The 21895-nt window shown below is 34.3% G+C and overlaps 1 protein-coding gene and 1 long non-coding RNA gene across 16 annotated transcripts in view; both read right to left on the bottom strand.

The window, feature by feature from the left end:
- Positions 1–17993, bottom strand: part of LOC145738041 (uncharacterized) — a 34496-nt gene extending 16503 nt beyond the window's left edge. The window contains exon 1 of the long non-coding RNA XR_014180568.1: positions 5518–17993. This is a non-coding gene — a long non-coding RNA (uncharacterized LOC145738041). The remainder of the gene's footprint in view (positions 1–5517) is intronic.
- The window catches only part of tay (tay bridge kinase), a 120176-nt gene that overhangs the window by 57957 nt on the left and 40324 nt on the right, over positions 1–21895 (bottom strand). For all 15 annotated transcript variants that reach the window (XM_081991577.1, XM_081991477.1, XM_081991485.1 and 12 more), the window contains exon 5: positions 18002–18028. In XM_081991577.1, coding sequence (XP_081847703.1) covers positions 18002–18028 — 27 coding nt within the window. The remainder of the gene's footprint in view (positions 1–18001; positions 18029–21895) is intronic.

Here is a 21895-nt window from a genome sequence, read left to right as displayed (position 1 = left end):
AAACACTAGATTTTTTTTCATACTGGGTGAGTTTTACGAGCTTGTCGACGTTATATGCTTGAAACCATATCCACCATCAAAAACTCACAAATTTAAGGCAGTTTATAGCAGAGCAATCATAGGGTCAATTAATTTCGAGGGTGGTCGTAACAAAAAATCCACTAGACCGCAAAAAAGGTTTCGTTTTTGTATAGGGTTGACTGAATATTGTTTTCCGATATTTCGGGATCGTGGAGATTGCGGATGATAAATCTTTATGATCGAATAAGCCCTAAATCGCGCCATAAATAAGCGGAATTATGACTTTTCATTGAGGCCATAAAAGTGACGACAACCCCGGATTACCGCGTTGATTTATTTATACCTTTACAGGAAAATGGAAAACGCAAACAATCGCCCTACTCCAAAAGGTTTCGACGTTCATTTAAAACAAACAAAAAAACCAAACAAATAACGCTAACAAACTCGTAAATGACTGACAAACAGCGCCGCCTAATTGTTTACTCTACTCATTAAGGTCTTCTCTCTCTCTGTCAGTGCTAATCAACTGAGATTTTCTTTGTTTGTCTGTCACAGCTCGGTGGAATAGACTATAATTATTCAGGCTTAAGTGTCGTAAAATGCCGATTTACAGCCACTTTACAGTCACGATCTCAACAAATTCCCTATACATATCTTCAATATTAAATGTCAAGCTTACCACAACGTGTCATCATCAATTTAAGCGAATTTAAATATTTACTTAATTTTACACCGAATCAGTGGAAGCGCCATTAAATTAAATATATTGACATTTACCTTATCCATCTGCTAATTTATGGCAGTTTTATGTAACAGCTTGAAAATCACTGTTTTGCAACCGAAATCTGTATAAACAAAAATTAAGTAGTGATTATGTTAATTTTTGCACGGAGTGACATCTTACGGTACTATAGCGAAAAAAAATATATACGTCAAAGAGGCACGTGACTTAATTTAGTTACAGCATTTATAATAATTATACATAATTATAACTAAATTAATGTAATTATTAAAATGTTGTAGATAAAAATTTAAATATGTGTTATTTACAAGGTTGTATTTTTTTATTAATTGAGTAAAAAAGTAGTTAATACATCCATAAAATTTTCCAACTACTGTCATTTATTATGTCATCAAAGTCATTTCAGTACTTGTGATTGATCAACTTTGGTTGAAAAAAGGCAGATTTTGGAGTTGTTACAGTGACTAACCTGTACCAAATTTTGAGTTGTTTGAAGTAGAAGTCCATTGTCTCGCAGTGGAGGTGTAAGAATACAGGGTGCGGAATAACACACAGTTTTCTCCACTATAAATTTATTAACCCACCAGTTAATGGGGCGCTCGACTAGTTTCGGGCATAGACATGCCCATCATCAGGAGCTAAAAGAATTAAAACGCTCTAACAAAGGTGAACTCAAAAATGTGGACAATGGCGAAGGACATACCTTAAAAGCTGCTTAACACGTTGGACGCTGTCTTTCTAAACAGGGATAGACAGCGAGACCCATTAGTAACAAAGAATTATCTTAAGCATTAATGGAAGGCAACTAAACTGTAAAATGGTTGAAAAAGAATTTGGAATATAAAGATAAAGTATAAAAGAGTTTCGTTACCTTATCATGGAGAAACATGATAATTTTTTCCATGATAAGGTATTTCAAAATGAGGATTCCAAAATAATGCTTAAAACTTATTTCCTCACTCCAAGTGGGTTTGACAAGCAATTTTGTCTCTGACTGTCAAACTGTGCTCAAAAGTTGTAAAAATCAGCTTTATGGCATATACAATCCAAAACGTGTTTCTGAAATTTACGACAGTTATTTTGACAATTGTCAGGAAATTACTAGTAAACTACAAATTGTTTAAACAATAATATTTTCAAATTCATTTTTCTCATCTCAAAAACATATTATTTTCATTCCACTACTTTGCTTGACTGGTTGTATTAATATTAATATTTTCTGTTCAAGTTTCATGCAATGTTTTGATTGAACCTTAATAACTTTCTTATTTCACTGACATGGTAAGGACTTTAATATGTCGATGGATAGCGAATAAAATGGGCTTAGTAAAAATATGACAACATTGGTTTGGCCTACAGGGCGTTAAAGTTGAAACTTTTTTGGTGCAGTATTTCACTGAATCGTAAATATCTATACTAGCTTATTTTTTGGTCCACACTATAGATAGAGATTAGGTTATTATTTCCTGCTACTTATATTAATAATTTAGACGTAAAACATTAATAAACACAGACTACACAACAAATACAAACTTTTCGGAAAGAATGTTAAAGAATTTCTCCTTTACTATCTAAATTAATTAATACCTACGGATGTGATTATAATTACCTAAGATGGTTAATTAAACAAACTGACTGTCTCTCCCTCTTATTTGACACACGCACCCTCAAAGATTTAAGGGTGCGTTCACAATAGCCTTTGTGTGAGGAAAAGGGTTGATTGCGGTCCCCCTAGAATCCTAATGATCTTTCGGGGGGGTTTGTGTTTAATTTTAAATCGACTAATTTCGTGGTGGCTTGTTCCAAAATTAATCAGGTGAAGCCTCAAGGCGGGCAAAATTGAATTCCGCAATATTAGGGTGGAAAATTGTTACAATTTAGTTTGATGGTACAATCGATGCAAATTAGTAGGTCGAATAAAAGGAAATCGTTAAATCACGGTGTAAACGGAAATTTAGATGCCGGTAACGTTCTCAAATCAAAGCCAAGTCCCCAAGGGGACGGCCATTTCAATGGAACGCTGCAGTAGCTGGAAAACGTCTCCTTTGCGCCCTTTTAAATTTTATTAAAAGCAGAAACCTCTCGCGCTTATCGACTCGTAATTCCCTGGAGAAATCGTCCGCTTTCCACACACGTCCAATTGGTGCTACTCGTAACAACTCTTCAGGGTATTTCGACATTCGTCGAGCTTTTGTTGAAGCAAAAAAGGAACACGATTGCGATAAACGTACGATAAAGTGACCGTTTATCCACTGGTACCTTTGGGGTACCTAAAAACTAAATTTCAAAAGATACTCCTAAAGGAGAGAAAATCGAGATGGGTAAACGTTTTCCAGGCCCTATACCCACGTAATTCCCATAAATTTTATTGCCGGGATACGTGCCATTCGAAATTCGGTCGAAATACGCGACCGCACTGTCGATAAGGCCCTCGGTGGGGAGGCGGTAGCAAAATGCTGAAAGCCACGAAAAAATAAATGAAAAAATAGGCACGCCACTGGAATATTGTTGTTCGGCCCTCTTGGGGCCCGTTAAAAATCTTTATTGAGGGACCGATCGGGGCGAGTGGCAAGAATAAGGAAATACGAGAGTTTGTCAAGTTTTTGCCGGTTGACAGTTTTTTTTTTCTAATGGCGGCCATTGTGATGTGTGAAGTCACGGGCGCGAGAAAAAAGGTGGCATTCCGGGCACATTTAAAACGTAACACGAAAACAGCATCGGCGGCAAATTGGACGAGATAAGTCCTCGTGTTTTTAAAGGGTCATTGTGTCCGACTTTAGAGAGTGTACGTGTTCGAAACTGTAATCAAAGTTTGGGGGAGTAGATAGACAAAGTTGCCGCAACTCTGAGACTAATTATTTAAGATCAAATTTCCTTGTTCAAGGACGTCTTTGTGGTATACATTCAGTTTGATTTTGCATTAGTAGCAATCAGAAAGTGGAGTAGATTAACTGCAAATCTACAGTTTCATTCCAGAAATTGATTGATTTAAAAATTGCGTTTTCACCTAAACGTACAAGGTAGTCTAGCAATCTACTGTGTCATTTTGTCAATTTAAGTTTTTATTTAAAACCACGGTGGAAACAATTAACGTGTACCATAATGTCCACTGATTTTAGGAAGATGTAAGTAACAAGTAAAAACTATAAAAGCAAGAAAAACGAATATAAACACCAAACTTTGGCAACGTCAATTTGGTACCATAGAATACTGTCTTTCCATTTTCCAGCATTTGCAAAGCCTATCTGTAAATAAATAATAATTTAAACCACTAGCTAGCTACCAAATACCACTAGAATAGACTGCTGATTTGTTAACTCCATTGTTCTATCCTTAAATATGGTAAAATTGTTGAAAAAATGTAAAAAATCTAAAACAATGAAAGCACAACATGAAAATAGAAACATCACCAATTCGTACCACAGGTCTAAAGAAAGTGACACGTCAAAGAAACTTTGATGGGATTTGCATGCAAATACATTTTATAATATAAAATTGTCAACCTTGACACGATTATTCTAAATGCTGACTTATGCTGCGAGTTTTTTCGCCAAATTGAAAAATAACGCGTTCCTAAGCAGAATGGAACGAGTTCGAGAGGGGTCGTAATTTCCCCGCTGACGTTTGAATGGACTCGTAAACTGGCGCGGAAAATCGACGAAACGATAAAAATGCGGGTAATAATTTCGTCCCCGACTCTAAAGACGTACAGCGGATCGTATTACACGCCCTAATGGACGCGAGAGATCGATATTTATGCGGACGACAGTTGTTTGTGCGCTCGGCCACAACTCGCGATCCGTTCAACGTTTATAAACTGGCAAACAGACCGAAAAAAAAAAAAAGACTGGACGGCTTATCTAGACAGATCAGGCGTTAATTAAATAAATCAATCCTGTTGCAAAATTCATAATCCTGCTAACGACATTCGAAATAAACATATGTTTGCCGGGTCGGGATTGTGCATTCGAACAATAACTTGTATACGCGGCACGAAAACATTACATTAAGCGTTTAATTACCGGGTCTTTTGTATACGTAATGCGTTCCCATTCCGACTCCCCCTTTGAACGGAACAATTTGCACAATATTCCTGCATTAAATACTAAACACACTACGGGAGCGGCACCGTGCAGTTAAATTCACTTTATATGTAAGCTATGAAGTATATCACCAGTTTGATTTGTAAAGACCTGCAGGTAATGCAAGTTCAGATTTAATGTACTGCAAGAGTGGTACCACGTGAGCTAACTCACTTTTCTATAATTTTTGATACAAAAATGTGCTAGTTCAACTACTTGTGTGCCCCTGACATCAACAATACAGATTGCTCGTTACGATACGTGTCGTAAGACGCATTTTACGCACGAATGGGACAGTTACTACTATGTAGTGGTAATGTAACTGCTTTGCAGCACAAAGTATATACATGCCCATCAAAAAATAAGTTAACATACATATTATGTCATTTTCCTGAAAAATGCTTTCCAAGAAAAATACAGTCCATAAATGTTCAGTTTAAAAAATCAATTTCTTGTCATAACTGTCAGACCGCTGTAGCAATTTTAATCAAATTTAGAACAAATACATATAAAATTAATACTTATTATGTGATTTTAATGACGTTTGTCGAAACTGTCCAGTGGTGTAAATACAGAAAGATGGTTTTCATTTTTCTGCCTTATTCTCTACGTCACTGGATATTTTTCAAAAATTTCAGTTTTTTTTTACTTACTAAAATAAGTATCTCTTACAAAATTCTGATTTGAAACTTTGTTTACGAAATAATTGAGTTATTACATTTAAAGACCCAAAATCAACCCAACCCAACTTAAAAATTGTCTTGAAAATGGTGAAAATTGACTTAAGAAACTTAAAAAATGTCTTTGTAGCCAGTTTTCATAGTTTCCAGACAAATTGAAAAACTTTAGTTTTGAAAATTGACTTAGAAACCAGTAAATTTACTTTGAAACTGTGAAAATTTACTTGAGAGGCTTAGGAAACTGTCTTTGTAGTCTGTCGTTATAGTTTTCAGATAAGTTGAAAAACTTTAGTAGTGAAAATTGTTTTGTAGCCATGAAAAACTGCTTTATCTATAATTTTTAACAACAAATTCACACATTTCAACCCTGAAAATTGACTTGGACACCAAAAAGTGACTCTGAACTAATGAAAAGTGACATCAAAAGCTTAAATTTTGCATTTGAAGTAAGTTTTCATAATTTGAGAAAATACATTTCAATATTTTAGTGTTGAAAATAGGATATTGATATTAGATTCATGAAAATTGACTTGAAGACTAACTTTTCAGGTTTTTTTACTTTGCTTTTCATTTTCTTAGAACTCTGAACTATTTTTAGGGCTTTAAAACTGCTTTCAGCTTGGCAAATCGAGTTTTACGGTTATCTTCACCAAGTTTTTGACACAGCAGACTTAAAAAACTATTTTTACATTTTTCGTAGGCTTAAATATGCCATTTCATGCTTTGTCAGTATTAAATTAACTTCTAGACGCTTCACTGTGTTTTAAGACTGAAAAATTGAATTTGAAACTATTTTTTATAGTAAAAGTTAAGTTTCAGACTCTTCATTGATGAAAGCAAATAATTTTGGCATTAAATGCTACGATATTAGTTTAAAACTTTAATTTTTAGAATAAAATTAGTCTGACAGTTGTAGCAAAAAAACGATTTTCAAAACTGAATTTAAAAAAAATAAATAAATTTTAAAGGTCTGTCTCCTTAGGAAGCGTTCTCAGAAAAATGGCATAATGCGTGTCAACTTATTTTTTGATGGGCTATCGATTGGTGAATTATTGACATTTAAAACTGGACCACCCTGTAGGTACCGGGTGGCCATCTAAGAATGCAAAGTACTGTATTTGGAAAACTACCCATCGGCAAAACAAATTATAACCAAAAGGGCCAAGAGAACCAAATCTAAAATAGTCTAGTAATTCCAGTGTCAACAACGGAAATTGTCTTACCGGACTATTTGCAGTCATTCTAGTTAACTTTCAAGGCTAAAACGTTGAAAAAGAATTAAATAAAAAATTTACAAAATCTGTCATTTCGTCTGCAAACACTAAAACTGTCAAACGTTGTCAGAATTACAGTAAAAGAAAATGGTTGTGAGGAAAATATTTACAATGAGAGTATATGGATTATTGAAGCAGAAATAGATGTGTTATGATGAGTGGAATAAGAAAAATACTAAATAACGTCAGAACGTGTCAAACTTTGGACTAGAAGCTAAACTGGCGATTTTAACATTGAAACTGTCAGTTTCAACATTTTGTTAAACACATTTAGTTAAATTTACTACTTTTGAATAGAAGAGTTTTGTAATAAATGCAATTTATAACTTTTGAGGATTGTCTGTAATATTCTGAATGTTTGTTTGTTGTTTGACTTATTTATTTTTGACAGTTTTGATCAGTGACATATTAGAATACCCTTAACACTTACATAAGTGTACTTGTCCCAACGTTAAAATAAAACTACAATTGACCACGTTTTTCAACATAAAAGTTGACTTTTCTCGAAAACGATTGACTTTACAGCTTCGGACCAGGAGTATTCTTTTTGTGTAGAAAACATTGGCGAACAAAATGAGCGACTCAAAACAACAAAGTTGGGGAGAAAAAACACTCCCTACCCCTTGTAATACCAATTCAAAACTTTTACTTAAAAAAAAAACACACAAAAGATTTATGAGAAGAAAAGTCTTTTTTCAAAAAAAAACGTTTCGGAAATATTTAAAAAAACGGTAAAAGATTTTCTTCCTTATACCTTATAGACCGTGCAATCTTTTCAGTGTTTTTATTATTATTAGCACCTCAAGCTACCGTTCGAATGACTAGAAGGGTGCAACCCTATTTTGCTGCCCTGGCATTTTATTCCATTACCTTCCGGTAGGTTGAACAACAGATTCAATCCCTTTTGAAAGACAAAGGGGCTTTCTAAACTGCAATTAAATTACCGGAACGAATACGTCGTGCTTGGGGAAAATAAAAGGAAAGATGGAAAAAGAAAACGCATAATAACCGGCGCTCTCTCCTCAAACAACCGACGGGTGTTACGAGTTGTGTATATTCGCGATCTGAATAATTTCGTTTTATTCGTTTGCCCCTTTTGTTTGTGCACACAGCTTCATGATATTATATTGTGTTTCAAACTGTTTTCGCCGCTTGTTTGCTTCGCGTTATTTTCGAGTTTCGGCGTTTTATTAATGTCGAAAATTGCCGGGGCGCAAAATTCGCTTTTCACTCGTTTTGCGTCTACACACACACACACACAAGTTAAATATTTAATAATTCCCCGAGTTTATCGTTCCTAGAAAAAATAAACTTTATATCCCGCATACACACACGGAATTACGACTAGAAGGACGGCTGGAGCTTTATTTTCCGACACACAGTTTACCGAAGGGTTTTCCGGATAACGAACAATGATAACCCTAAGCCGGGTCAATAAAACGTATCAAGTTTCGTTTTCGTTAGGATTCACTGACAAACATTTTACAGGTGTGAATGTGTGCGTAATATTAAAATTTTTGGATATTAAAGGATGACGGGGATCATGTTTGTTTAATCACACGTTTAAAAAATAATATTGCGCTGTAGCTTTACGTCATTAGTCTGCAGTTTTCGGACGGTTGAAATTTTAGAAAAAAACGCGAAAATTTTGAAAAAATTCTGTTTACACAAGATTATTCACTTGTAACCACACCGTAACAAAGAAAAAAACAGCTGGAAACTCACTAGAGATTAAAAGTTCCTTACCATAGACTTATTAATGTTTGAATTATCCATTATTGACATGAGAACATATTATTTACGATTTAATTCGATTATGCTTTGATGATTATATATTATTTTCTCGATTCAAAAAATAATGGCAACACTGGCAATTTTTGAATAATTCATTTTCCGCAGTTATTGTGCTAAAGAGAAAACTATCTTAGATAAAAATAATGTTTCTTTATTACTTAGTTATTTCAAGTTTCCTTTGTTTAGGTACTTTCTGAGTGTGTCATCCGCTTATTGACAGTTTTATATTAGCCGTTTAAAAAACGTGTTATCCACACTAACTCAAGTTAACCTAAACTATCCTAATTTAAGTTATCATTTTTTTCGGTTTCATCCAGTTTTTTTTAGTTTAAGTTTAGTCAGAAACGTCACTTAAGCAATGCTTTTTAGATGAAAGAGTCTAACCGCCAGTCAAAGCAAAATAAATGTAGTTTCAAACGTTTCAGTAAAGTTTTTTGATTAAATTTTCATTTTAGTGACTTACTCAAAAATAATTTGAAAAGATTTCGCTTATTACGTTATTTTACTCGGTTTTCAAGTGATCTGGGCACTGGCCATGTTATAAAATTGTTTTAAAAATACTAAAAATCAAGTTTCAATTTTAGAAATCTGTCAAAGTTCAAGTGTGGAACTCTTAAATCTTCTTTTAGTTTGAAGTCGTTTTGATCGAGTCACGTGACCAACCAAACTTTTAGAACAAAGCAATAATTGAACTTAATCAAGTCAATGTGAAAAAATAAAACGTGAATTTAAATTTTAGAGACTTGGTAGACCAGGTCACGTGACCTGATTTACCTTGAATTTCCACTTTAAAACAAATCAATTTATGTCAGTTTGAATTCTTAAGATCCGGTGACTTCTTCAACAACATTTTTGAACATTTTGATTTTCAAATTTTGTGCTGCTTCTGAAGGTCATGTGACCGTAGAATTCGTAAATTTGAAATTTCGTATTCAGAAACTGGTAGACATTGTTTGGTATCAGATGACCACTATTAATATTTTTGAAAGTCTCGAATTTCAAAAATTCAAAAATCTAAATTTTAACAAAGTCACGTGATCAATTACCAAGTTACGTGTAAAATTATGACACCTTCAATATTTCTAGTACAGTTACACTGGTGTATGTGAAATATTTCGGTTATTTGTGATTTTTGAAAGAACATTTGTATTCAGATAATAAAAAACCAAAATCACGTGTTACATTTTGACGTTTGAACGAACCTCCTAACTGTCACAAATGTCAAATTATTTTCAAAAAACGCACTATACTTTAAAAATCTGTGGAAGAGAGTATACAACAGTTTTGTATTTAAATTTGGCGTGCACAACAGTGTTCTAGTCCAATTTTCTCAGTTATTAAATTTTTTTTTATAAAAGCTGTGTCTTGACAAAAGAAAGCATACGATTTGGGTTACATTTTGATGTTTGAACGAACCTCCTCGCTGTCATAAGGACCCAGTTAGGAACTATCAAATTATGACATCTTCAATAAAGCTTGTTTACTTGCACTTATAAGTATAAGCTAAAATTACGAACTGACGTCTGAACAAACCTGCTAGCTGTCATAGGGACCCAGTTAGGAGATGTCAAACTGTGCCACTTTCACTGTTTCTAGTACAGTTACACTGTTGTATTTCATGGGAAATATATCGATTATTTGTAATATTTGAAAGAATGTGAATGAATATTTGATACATTTTAACGTTTGGACCATTTGATCCGTTTGTCCAACAACGACGTTGTGGATGTAAAACATCTCTGTTTGACTTGTAGTTTCTAGCTGAATTCTTATGGTCAGGTTAGGTTAGGTTAATTAAGAAAATAGAGGGAAATAAACATTAATTTTAAATTGTGTGTTTCAACCAACTTCACAGTGCAAGAACTGTATTCATTTACCATTTCAAAGAAACCAATAAAATGTCTGGTTTATTTTAAATTTCGGACGTTAAATAACCAATCTTTGGATTAAATTGATGTTTACTTTTTCACTTATCCAATTTAAACGTTTAAAATGTTATCTAACACCATCGCTGTGAACATTTAATTAGCGCTAATGTCCTAACATCCTGTTTAATTCGATGTAAACCATCAGATGACATAGTGGATAGTGCTATCAGCTACTCCCACTTAATTAAGAACGATGACTACTCATTTATCGAATTTTCACGTGGAATGGATGCTTATAATGATGGTTTATCCTATTTGCGTTGCCTTGGTGAGGTCAGTTAACGTTGTTTCGCTACTGATCGATCACAATGAAGATTTAGTTTTAATCTTGCACGCTCAATAACTAACGACGACCGCATCAAAGAGGCAAAAATGGAAGAGTTATATTTCAATAATCCAGCATTCGTGATGGTTTTTGAATTATTCATAGTCCATTAAAATTCCTTAATAGTGCAGTTTTGAATACCACACTATTGTCCGTTAGAAGATGTAGTCCTTTCCCCACTCACTCGCCTCCCTGCCGCATATGTTCCTTAAAGAATATTTCCCTTCGGGATGGATCTGTTGCTGTAATAAAAACCAGTTACAAAGCCGCCCATTTGCGACTACATATTTCCCGTAGGAATAAACATGGAGACGTTGAACGCGGTTTGACAAAGCGGAAAACCGGGCGGCATTTGCATCCTTTTTACGACTCGTCGGGGGGTTTTTGAAAAATGACTCCGGGTTAAAATAGATGACAACGACCGTAAGGCAACAGTCACATTACTCGGTAAATTTTCCTTTCCAGATCTGGCTGACGGTTTTCCCGGCTCTATATCTCGTTTCCGGTGCGGCAGTAAAGAAATCCGGGTAAGCGTTTATCTTCTGCTCTTTTGTGTTCTGCAGCTTTGTTTCCTTTTCCGAAAGGTGGGTTGTTTATCGTCTCGACACGAGTTGAGGTTTACTCAAGAAACTACATTTGTTTTTCAATGTTGCCAGTTCAGTTTATTTTCTTCTGTGATTCATTTTTCTATTTTGATGAAGACTGAGACATTTTCTGGGCAATGCCAGAGAAAAGTTCTCCTGACGCATGTCTGGAATTAGATCACAAGTTTTAACCTACAAATGCTGTGAAAAATTAGTGCGTTCGGAAGTGCGTTTCAGTTTAATCATCATTCATTCAGTGAATAGGTGTGCTTGCACTCACTTAAAGATCTCTTCTACTCCTAATAACATAATATATTATTAATGTTCATTGATTTTGTGGTGTGTTGTTGTGCTGTGCACAATACAGCGAAAATAGTAATTTGGCATACCAACATTACCAACTTCTTTGTTTTTCATAAAAGCGGTTATTTTGGTTTTACTGACCGACATTTTCTTAGAAATGTTAGTAAAATAGGAGTCGTCAGCTGGAATTCCAGCCTTTTTCATTTGGCATAGGGTAGCAGTACTCACTTTTAAAGCATGTGATGCTCTATCATACACATTGGAATAATCAATTGGGATGACATCTGGAAACTGTTTCCTTTCGTACTCCAAAAAAAGCAGCACATTCAGAATTAGCATTTGGGCTTGCTCATTGTAGCGCAGCTTTTTTATACCTTTGATATTTGTTTATACAGTGTGACCCATTTAGAATGGAAACACCCCTATACAATTTTAGGTTATTAACCGATTTCAATGATTTTTTTTTTGAAATAATTAGGAATGAAATGTCTATTACGGGAGAAAATTTTAAATATTTATTTCAGTTTTCAGGTCATATTACGATACTTTTTCTTGATAGAAAATGGAGAATTTTTATTAGCGATTTTTTTATTGAAAAAATTACTACGCCACTGGATCTATACTGCTTTCAAATAGCTGTGACCAAATTTTTTTTTTATTTATTTATTTTTTTTTTTTTTGATTTTTTTTTTTTTTAGAAATTAATCAATTAATAATTAATAATAAACAAGTAAATAGTAACACCATTTCTATGGCAACAGTTGATGCAGGGTGTTCTTTTGTGACCGTTAGCTTAGAGGATTTTTGAATTTTAATTTGTCATAACTTTGATATTAATGAATGGATTTTCGTGAAATTTTGGTGTATAAAATTTTTTATTTCACATGTTTGATATGCGAGAAACAAAGATGTAAAAAGATGACGTCATTCTCAAAAGGTAAAAATCCGACTATACTTTAAAATTATGCTGCCCTTCAATAGAAAAAGTGATAAAAAAATACACGCTAGGCAATGACATTGATAAGACAATTCAATAACAAACTAATTTTTTTGCGTTGGTATTGTTACAAAATGCTTCAAACCGTCTGTCTGAAAGTTATTAACTTTTGACACAACAAAGTCGACAAAAACCGCACCTTAATAAAGCGGGGATAGCCGGTCACACTTATCAGTCAGAAAAAAAACTGGAATTGCGTGGGTTCTTCGAAGAACATTACAATACAATTTGTATGTAAACCGAAAGTGACAAGCTAAATATGTCCATTAGCATACAATGGTGGTTTTTTGTAGGTGCACGTGACTCGGAGGCCCCCATCGACCGACATATGTCGACCGGTAGTAATGCAGCTCCTTATCGGGGTCCGATCCAGCACGGTTTAAATCAGTTTCTTTTTTAGTCGGAATCAGTTTTTTTTCGTGATCCAGCGGCACCAAATCGGGTTGCGGTGCCGGTCGCGACGCCTTTTTTAATAGTGACGGAAAAAAATCTACTGCAGTGGATACGATTTTTCCGGGAGCCATTAGGGCACTCGAGCTACGCATTTACTCTCTGCACTCGTCAAGTGTCGAGTGCCACCAACTCGAAGGCAACGAAACTACTTAGTGCCTCGGATATTAACCACTCGTCTTTCTTTCTGTTTTTCGCACTCGGTAACCTCATTTGTTTGACAGCGCTTGTCGAGGGGGGCCCTTTCGAGCACCCTCCAACAGATTTTTCCTATACGAGGCAAAACGGGATTTTTCGTCGATGGGAAAGCTTCTCGAGTTTTCTTGTCGACGATGTCCTTGTTCTTAATTACGTTTTTAAGTTTTGTTTTTGGAAAAAGTATAACATTTTTTCTTATTTGTACAGCAATCGTTGCAGTTTTTGTGACGAAGCTATTGAAATTTCAAAAGTGTCCGAGGTAGTACAAAGATGTGGATAGTGAATTCTATTAACTTACAGCTTTAGACAAAGACTAGAACTTATTTTGTTGAGTAACCTACAACTGACGCACATAAGAGCTAAAAAGGTTTTATGGAGATTCAAACCTCTGAGTTGATTAGAGAATTCATTCATTCATTCATTATTTACTACCATAATGGAAAAATCAAACATCACACAGAATTGATCGCAAAATGTTTAGTTATTTGGGTGTCCCATTAATTTGGTCAAAGGTTTAGGCGGAAAATAGAAATATGTATTAACATTTGGTCTATATGAAACTGTTAATAATTTAGACTGAAAATGAGCTTGACACAACAGAATTGTCATGGAAATACGATCAGGGTCACTTGATCCTTTAAGATTTTCCAAAAAACAAACTTTTCACTGTAACTTGGATAATGCCAAGTTTTCATGTGCGACCTTTGCGTAAATCTCAGCACAGTGGGTAGTTTGTGATTGGTAAAAAAAACCAAGACAAATACAGGGTGGTCCAGTTTTCAATGTCAATAATTCACCAATCCATAGCCAATTAAAAAATAAGTTGACATGCATTATGTCATTTTGCTGAAAAATGCTTTCTAAGTAAAATACATTCCTTCAAATTTCTGTTTAAAAAATCGTTTTTTTGTCATAACTGTCAAACCATTTTCAAACCAAATTTGGAACAAGCATGAAATTAATACTCATTATGAATGACGTTTTGCCAAAATTCTCCAGTACCGTAGATACAGGAAGATGGTTTTAATGTTTTTGCCTTTTCTTCTCTCATTTTTCAAAAATTACAGTTTTTTTAAACTTCACTGTTCACGATGAAAAAGAAATTACCTCTTATAAAATTCTGATTTAAAACTTCGTTTACGAGATAATTCAATTATTACGTTCAAAGGCCGAAAACGGAAAATTCACTTAAGTAGCTTAAAAAATTTCATTGTAGCCAGTTTTCATAGTTTCCAGACAAACTGAAAGACTTTAGTTTTGAAAATTGACAGAAAAAATAAAAATTGATTTCAGAAGCTTAAAAATTGTGATTGTAACCAGTTTTCATGCAAATCGAGAGACTTTAATATTGAAAACTGATTTGTAGACATAAAAAACTACTTTTTCTAGAATTTTTGACTACAAATTCATACATTTAAACCTTCAAAATTGACTTAAACACCAAAAAGTGGCTATGATCTAATGAAAAGTAACATCAGAAGCTTAAAATTTGCATTTGAAGTGAATTTTCATAATTTTGAGACAAATTTCAAATATATTTTCAGTCTTTAAAATAGTCTTAGATAGAGGAAATTGATATTAGATTCATGAAAATTATCTTGAAAACTAACTTTTCTTGCTTTTTACTTTGCTTTTCATTTTCTCAGAATTCTGGACTATTATTAATTAGTGCTTCAAATTGCTTTCAGCTTGGAAAATCGAGTTTCAAGACTATCTTTACCAAGTTATTAACACAGCAAACTTAAAAAACAATTTTCACATTTTTCATAGACTTAAAATGGCATTCCAAGCTTTATCACTATTAAATCGACTTCTAGACACCTCAGTGCTAAAAATTCGGGTATTTCTTAATAAACTAGACTGTTTTTAGTGTTTTAAGGCTGTTTTCAGTGCCTCAAATCGAGTTTCAAGACTATCTTTACAAAGTTTTTGACTTATCAGGCCTAAAAGCCAGTTTGTCCACTGTCCATAATCTTGAAAATGTTATTTCAAGCTTCTTCACTATTAAATTGACTTTCTAAACTTATAGGTGCAATAAATTGTAGCATCTTTAAGAAACTCAGACTTAGTTTTTAGTGCTTTTTAAGACTGAAAAATCGAGTTTAACACTATTTCTAAAAGTCAAGTTTCTTCAAGCCAAAAAGTAAAGTAATAAAAGAAAAAAATTTTGGTACCAAATGCTACGATATTAGTCTTGAGAACTAATTTTTAGAAATGAAATAGTCCGAAAATTTAATTTACTTCTAGACTTGTTCCGGTCCAGAAAATTGAGTTGTACACCAATTAAAGTCCTGAAAATAGACTTTTGGACTCTCTTTAGTCTTAGTAAAGTCAGTTCTAGCTTAAGTCAACTTTTAGATTATCTTTAGAAGTAAAAAATGGGTTTCATGCACAATACAATCTTTGTCTGGATTTCCGGACTGTTTTTAGTTCTTGAAATCCAGTTTCAGACACTCGACCAGGATGGCAATCTGAGAAAACGAATTATAAGACCATTCCTAGTAGTAAATAGCAAGTTTTTAGACTATTCAGTACAAATTTGGACTCTCAGTCAAGTCTTGAATGTTCAGTTTTACACTATAAAACGATTTTTTAAATTGAAATTTGGAGGACTCTGTATCTTCTTTAGGAAACGTTTTTTTAGAAAAATGACATAATGCAAGTCAACTTATTTTTTGATAGGCTATCGAATGATGAATTATTGACACTTAAAACTGGACCACCCTGTATATCTACAATACTTTTGTCCAATTCCAGCGTTGTCACATCTACATGAAATCAGTGGCAACAACAGATTTTTGTTCGACACCCTTAATAACTGATACCATTTTTCGATTTTGCGACAATTTTGGTTTTGAAAAGTTTGTATCTAAATTTTGTTGTTTTCGACACAATTACTAGTACACTGAATACCATAACATTGAAATTTTCTATATTTGGAAAGTTGTAACAGACAAACGGTTCGTGTTAGGGTGTTTCTATCCTGCTTTTCTCTAGTACAATACAGTACTAATAATTGAAGTTAATTTTATGTTCATCAATAGATCATGCAGGCTTATTACAATACCGCTTCTATGAATTGTCCTTTTATATGATGGCTTAACTGTAGTAATGTTAAATGATCCAATGAATGGGTCACGTGACCAAATTTTGTACATATTCTTGTGGGCTTTTAAATAAAACTGCCGCGTCATCTGTCACACGACCGGTTGCATAAATAATGCAATTTAAAAAGGGGGTGGCACACAAGATTAAAGCTCGACGATTCCATACTATGTTCCGACAAACGGGAGCACGCGAGATCCCTTTTAGGGTTGCATAAATTAGTCCGCGTCTAAATGCAAATCGTCGTCGTCCGGATTTGCATGTCGATGGTCGTACAAGTTGGCCTGGGGAGCGTAAAAACGTGTGACAGGCAGCAGCTTTTTTTCCAAACGAGAGAACGTCGTCGTGAGTAATTCTTAGCGAGTTTTTCATTGCTGACGATGGCTCTTTTTATGCTGGCAGCGATTTCGTTCTTTTATATTGTCTGTCGAGGGAATTGGACAAGCTCGAACGAGCCAACCAAATACCTCGATGATCCGGATTAATTGGCGTGGACGTGTATGTGTGAGAAAACACGGTTTTCTAATCTGTTCGTTTCTGATTTTACAGTTAAATCTTTCACAAAATTGACAGTTACTTAGGTGTTGTTTGTTTGATTTACGAGTGTTTTAATTGATAATTAGACAGTTTAGTTGGGAAATGCAATTAGTGACACTATTGCATAAGGTGGCCTAAATTCGAAGACCATCCAAAGAATCACATTACTTCCTTTTTTATATAACCTTTTAAGTATGATATCTCTCTTTCAACTTTGAACCCCAAATTCACCTATCTAGTTAAGGAATATCTTGGAAAATTATACAGGATAATTCAAATTTTACCCTCATCTTTGGGAAACTTATATTTAAATGGTATTTAATTAGGAAGTACTTTTGCCCGGTAATCAAAACAATATACAAGACATTAAACCAGTTATCCTCTTCAGATATATCAAATTTCAACGCTAGTATGCAACATAAAAAACCACGTCCCACGTGATTGCAAATGGCCTGCTCTTAAGCGAATGGTTATGTATTGCTGTATTACATACATTAGACGGCCTCCACGATCTCCAGACTTGGCGCTGTGGGAGCTTGCGCGTCAACCTTTAATTTACGTCACACCGACGGTTCGCTTATAAAATATGGAAAGGAACGGAGGACCGTATAAAACATGGTGTCTCGCCTGTCGCGAATTTATAACCTCAAAAGCCGAACGGGGGCGCACTAAATGTCGACGCGACACGTACGTGCCCGGCCAGTTGTCTACGTCGCTAAATTATTTAGTGGAGAGCCCCCCCGGGCGACCGGTATGCGTATAACGGTGTATATCTTTGTCGCCCGGTAGCCTCTCGACATATTAAATCGATTAACACCCGTAGAAACGTAATGGGCTTAAGGAGGCATTAAAATCCACTTGTAAATACTCGGCAACGACACCCGATCTCGAGTGCGCCACTTGTCAGCAATTTGAACAACGCAAAACAATCCACTTGAACCAGTAGTAGTGGTAGACTAGTAAAGTCCCGGTGTTGCTTACCTTATCGTCTTCTCCTTCGCTATCACACTGCAACAAAAAAGAGAAAAACAACGGTTATTGTGTGCCCAAGCTCGGAATAACAACAAGCGCGGAAATGATAAATCACGATAATTAGAAACACCAAGGAAAGCCTTTAGTCCGCTTGTAGGAGTTTGATGGTACACATCCAGTTATATGTGTATATGATGCGTGTCTTCTGTCTGAATCTTTGACAAGACATTTGTGACAATTGACATTTGAAAGTGCGAACGCGTAACCTCAAAATAATGACTCTGATATATATATATAATAATAACCACATGGCACGTTTTGTGTAGCCGAATTATTCTAATTAATTTAAACAAAGTTCTTATTAAAAAATACAAAAACTAAGTGGGGAGTGTTTTAACAGTATCCCAAAAAACGCAGGATAACTCATTTATCCAAAAATAAAGCAAACTCAAACATATGGTCCTTCGACAAGCGGATATAAGAATTACCAGCCATCCAGCATCAAGAAAGCAATTGGAAATACCCAGGATATCAAGCTGTTTATGTGTGCAGTAAGGGCATTGGGCAACTGAAGAAAACAAATCCTTCTTTCTGTATCCTTTCGTACCTGCTTGGGTCTCAAATCATAATAGCTTCATTAGGACAAACAGTACCAAATAATAAATCAAGCCGAGTGTTTTACTGTTTATATGTCATTTGGGGCATTTTCACTCATTTACTCACAAATCAATTACAGGGAATAGTTGAAAATGACTTCTCCAGAACAACTGAAAGCTTTAACAACTAAGCGTGGACAGATTAGACGTAAAATTACTCAATTTATCACCTACTTAAACAAATTTGAGCTGTCTGGAAATGCTGATTATTTTGAGTTGGATGAGAGATTAAATAAAGCTGAGCAAACTTGGGAATTGTTCGATGAGGTTCAGTCACAGATTGAGCTTATTGATGATACTCAGGTAAGTGAAAGGGACACATTTGAAGATCAATATTATTCTGTAATAAGTAGAGCAAAAGCACTGTGCTCTCAAGATCCTAGAAGAAATGTATCAAATGTAAATATTCAAGCAAAATCAAGTTCCCAGTCTGGTGATAGTCAGAACACAGTGGCAAATAGCTCTACAAAGTCACAAGTGCATTTACCCTCGTTAGATCTCCCTACATTTAGTGGTGCCTATGAGCAATGGTTTGGTTTTGTGGACACTTTTAGTGCCTTAGTAGACAGTAACCAAGACTTAGCGAAAGTACAAAAATTCTATTATTTACAGTGTTCTTTGAAAGGTGAAGCTGCTCAAGCTATTAAAGCAATTGATGTCACTGAAATAAATTATGATTTAGCTTGGGACATACTTAGGGAACGATTTGAGAACAAGAGGCTAATTGTTGATAAACATATACAATCCATAATTAATTTAACTCCTATAAAACACGAATCAGCATCATTAATGCGCATATTTTTTGACACTCTTCAAAAAAGTGTAAGAAGCTTAAATTCTTTGGGTCAATTAGTGGACACTTGGGACACTTTATTAATTTTTATTTGTGTGCAAAAGCTGGATTTGCATTCCAGAAAGGAATGGGAAATTATGAATCCTGATAGAAATCAATTTCCCACATTTGACAGGTTTTTAGGGTTTTTATCTAAAAGATGCCAATTATTGGAGAAAATTGATTCTGATTTTACTAAGCAACACAAGGTTAAAGATGAAAAATATACTACAAAAAATTATTTAGGGCTGCAAGGTTCTGTTATTTGCAGTTTTTGCCGTAACAATCACTTTAACAATCAATGTGAAACTTTTTTAAGTTGGCCTGTAGATAGGCGCTTTAAAGAAGTTAAGAGGCTTGGGTTATGCACTAATTGCATTAGGCCAGGTCATACAAACAAACAATGCAAATCGACTTACTCATGTAAAACTTGCAAGAAGCGACATAGTTCATTTTTGCACTTAAATGAAAACAAATCTACAGAACACACAGAGCATATTAATAATAATGTAGACAATTCAAATATAAACACACAAACACCACCACATACATATTTAATAACGGAAAACAATGCCAATTCTAACACAAATTTACATTTACATGAATTTTCAAATGGTAAACAGAATCTTGAAACAAAAATATTTAACAATCATGCTAATATTAACACAAATAACTCAAAGATCATACAAACTGTATTACCTACTGCAATAATAAATATACTAGATAATTTTGGCAAAATTCATGAATGTAGAGCCCTTTTGGACTCTGGTTCACAATCATCCTTTATTACTGAGGAACTAGTTTCAAAACTAAAGCTAAAAAATTACAAATTATCATTGCCAATAACAGGCATTAATCAAACTTGTAAACTTATTAAAAATCAATGTAAAGCTACCATACAGTCACAATTTAATGCTTATTCAAAATTTATGTCACTCCTTGTTATTGATAAGATTGCTGGTGAAATTCCTCAAACTTCATTTAACCTAAGTTGTATTGACATTCCAAATGTCAAACTTGCTGATCCTGAATTTTATAAACCAGGAAGAATTGATGTCTTACTAGGTGTTGAAGTATTTTATGAACTTCTTTGTATAGGTCAAGTAAAAGCTCACCCTAATGGTCCCATATTTCAAAAAACTAAATTTGGCTGGATTGCAGCAGGCCAAATGCCATCTCATTCTTTGATGTCCAACTCAGTTTGCAAATTATCAATAATAAAGCAAGATTCTAATCAAATGCTTAGGGATCAAATTGAGTTGTTCTGGAAAACAGAAGAACTTGCATTTCCTAGAAAACTGTCCAGTGAACAACAATCATGTGAGCAGCACTTTATAAATAATTATACAAGAAATTTAGATGGTAGATTTTCTGTGGGTTTACCTGTACGCAATAATATTAATCAAATAGGAAACACCAAAGACATAGCCATAAGGCGCTTTCAAAATTTAGAGCGAAAATTAAGTCATAATTCTGTACTGAAGTCACATTATGTTAAATTCATGCAAGAATATTTAGATATGGGTCACATGACAGAAATTAAGGATACGGATATTGACGATGAGCAAGCACTTAGGGTTTATCTTCCACATCACGCAGTAATAAGAGAAAGTAGTGAAACCACCAAGCTACGTTGTGTTTTTGACGCAAGTTGCAAAAGTGACAATGGTATATCCCTAAATGACTGCTTGATGACAGGTCCTGTGGTCCAAGATGAATTGTTTGATATCATTTTAAGATTTCGTACATTCAATTACGTTTTTGTTGCTGATTTGTGCAAAATGTACAGGCAAATTGAAGTGCACAAAGACCAGAGAAACTTACAAACTATTGTGTGGCGTGATGACTCCTCAGAATCTATTAAACATTTTGAATTAAATACATTGACCTATGGTACTGCTTCGGCTAGTTTTTTGGCAACAAGAACTCTGGTTGAAATTGCAAACTTAAATCAATCTAAATATCCTGAGGCTTGTGAAATGATCAAATCTAGCTTTTATGTTGACGATTTAATGGGAGGTGCTCAAACATTACAGGATGCAAAACGAATAAAAGGCGAATTAACTAGTATCATGGCTTCAGCTCAGTTTGAATTACGAAAATGGAATTCAAATGACAAACGTATTTTGTTGGATTCTAACTTAGTTGATATGCCTGAGCATTACATTGCTGAAAATGAAGATAGCAAAGTATTAGGACTATTATGGAACTCAAATTTAGATACTCTTCAATACAAATATCAACCAAGTGAGTCAAGGAATTCAAGAAAAATATCTAAAAGATACATTTTGTCAAGTATTTCAAAAATCTTTGACCCACTGGGTTTGATTGGACCTTCCACAATCCGAGCTAAAATAATAATGCAAAAATTATGGGAATCAGGTAGTGGATGGGATGAGTCTGTGTCGCAAGATG

Source organism: Ips typographus, linkage group LG1 (assembly GCF_016097725.1).
Source record: "Ips typographus isolate SLU linkage group LG1, UJ_Ityp_2.0, whole genome shotgun sequence".
In the NCBI taxonomy this organism is placed as follows: Eukaryota; Metazoa; Arthropoda; class Insecta; order Coleoptera; family Curculionidae; genus Ips; species Ips typographus.
Note: the sequence above shows the minus strand (reverse complement) of the source record. Positions and strands in the feature narration are given on the sequence as shown.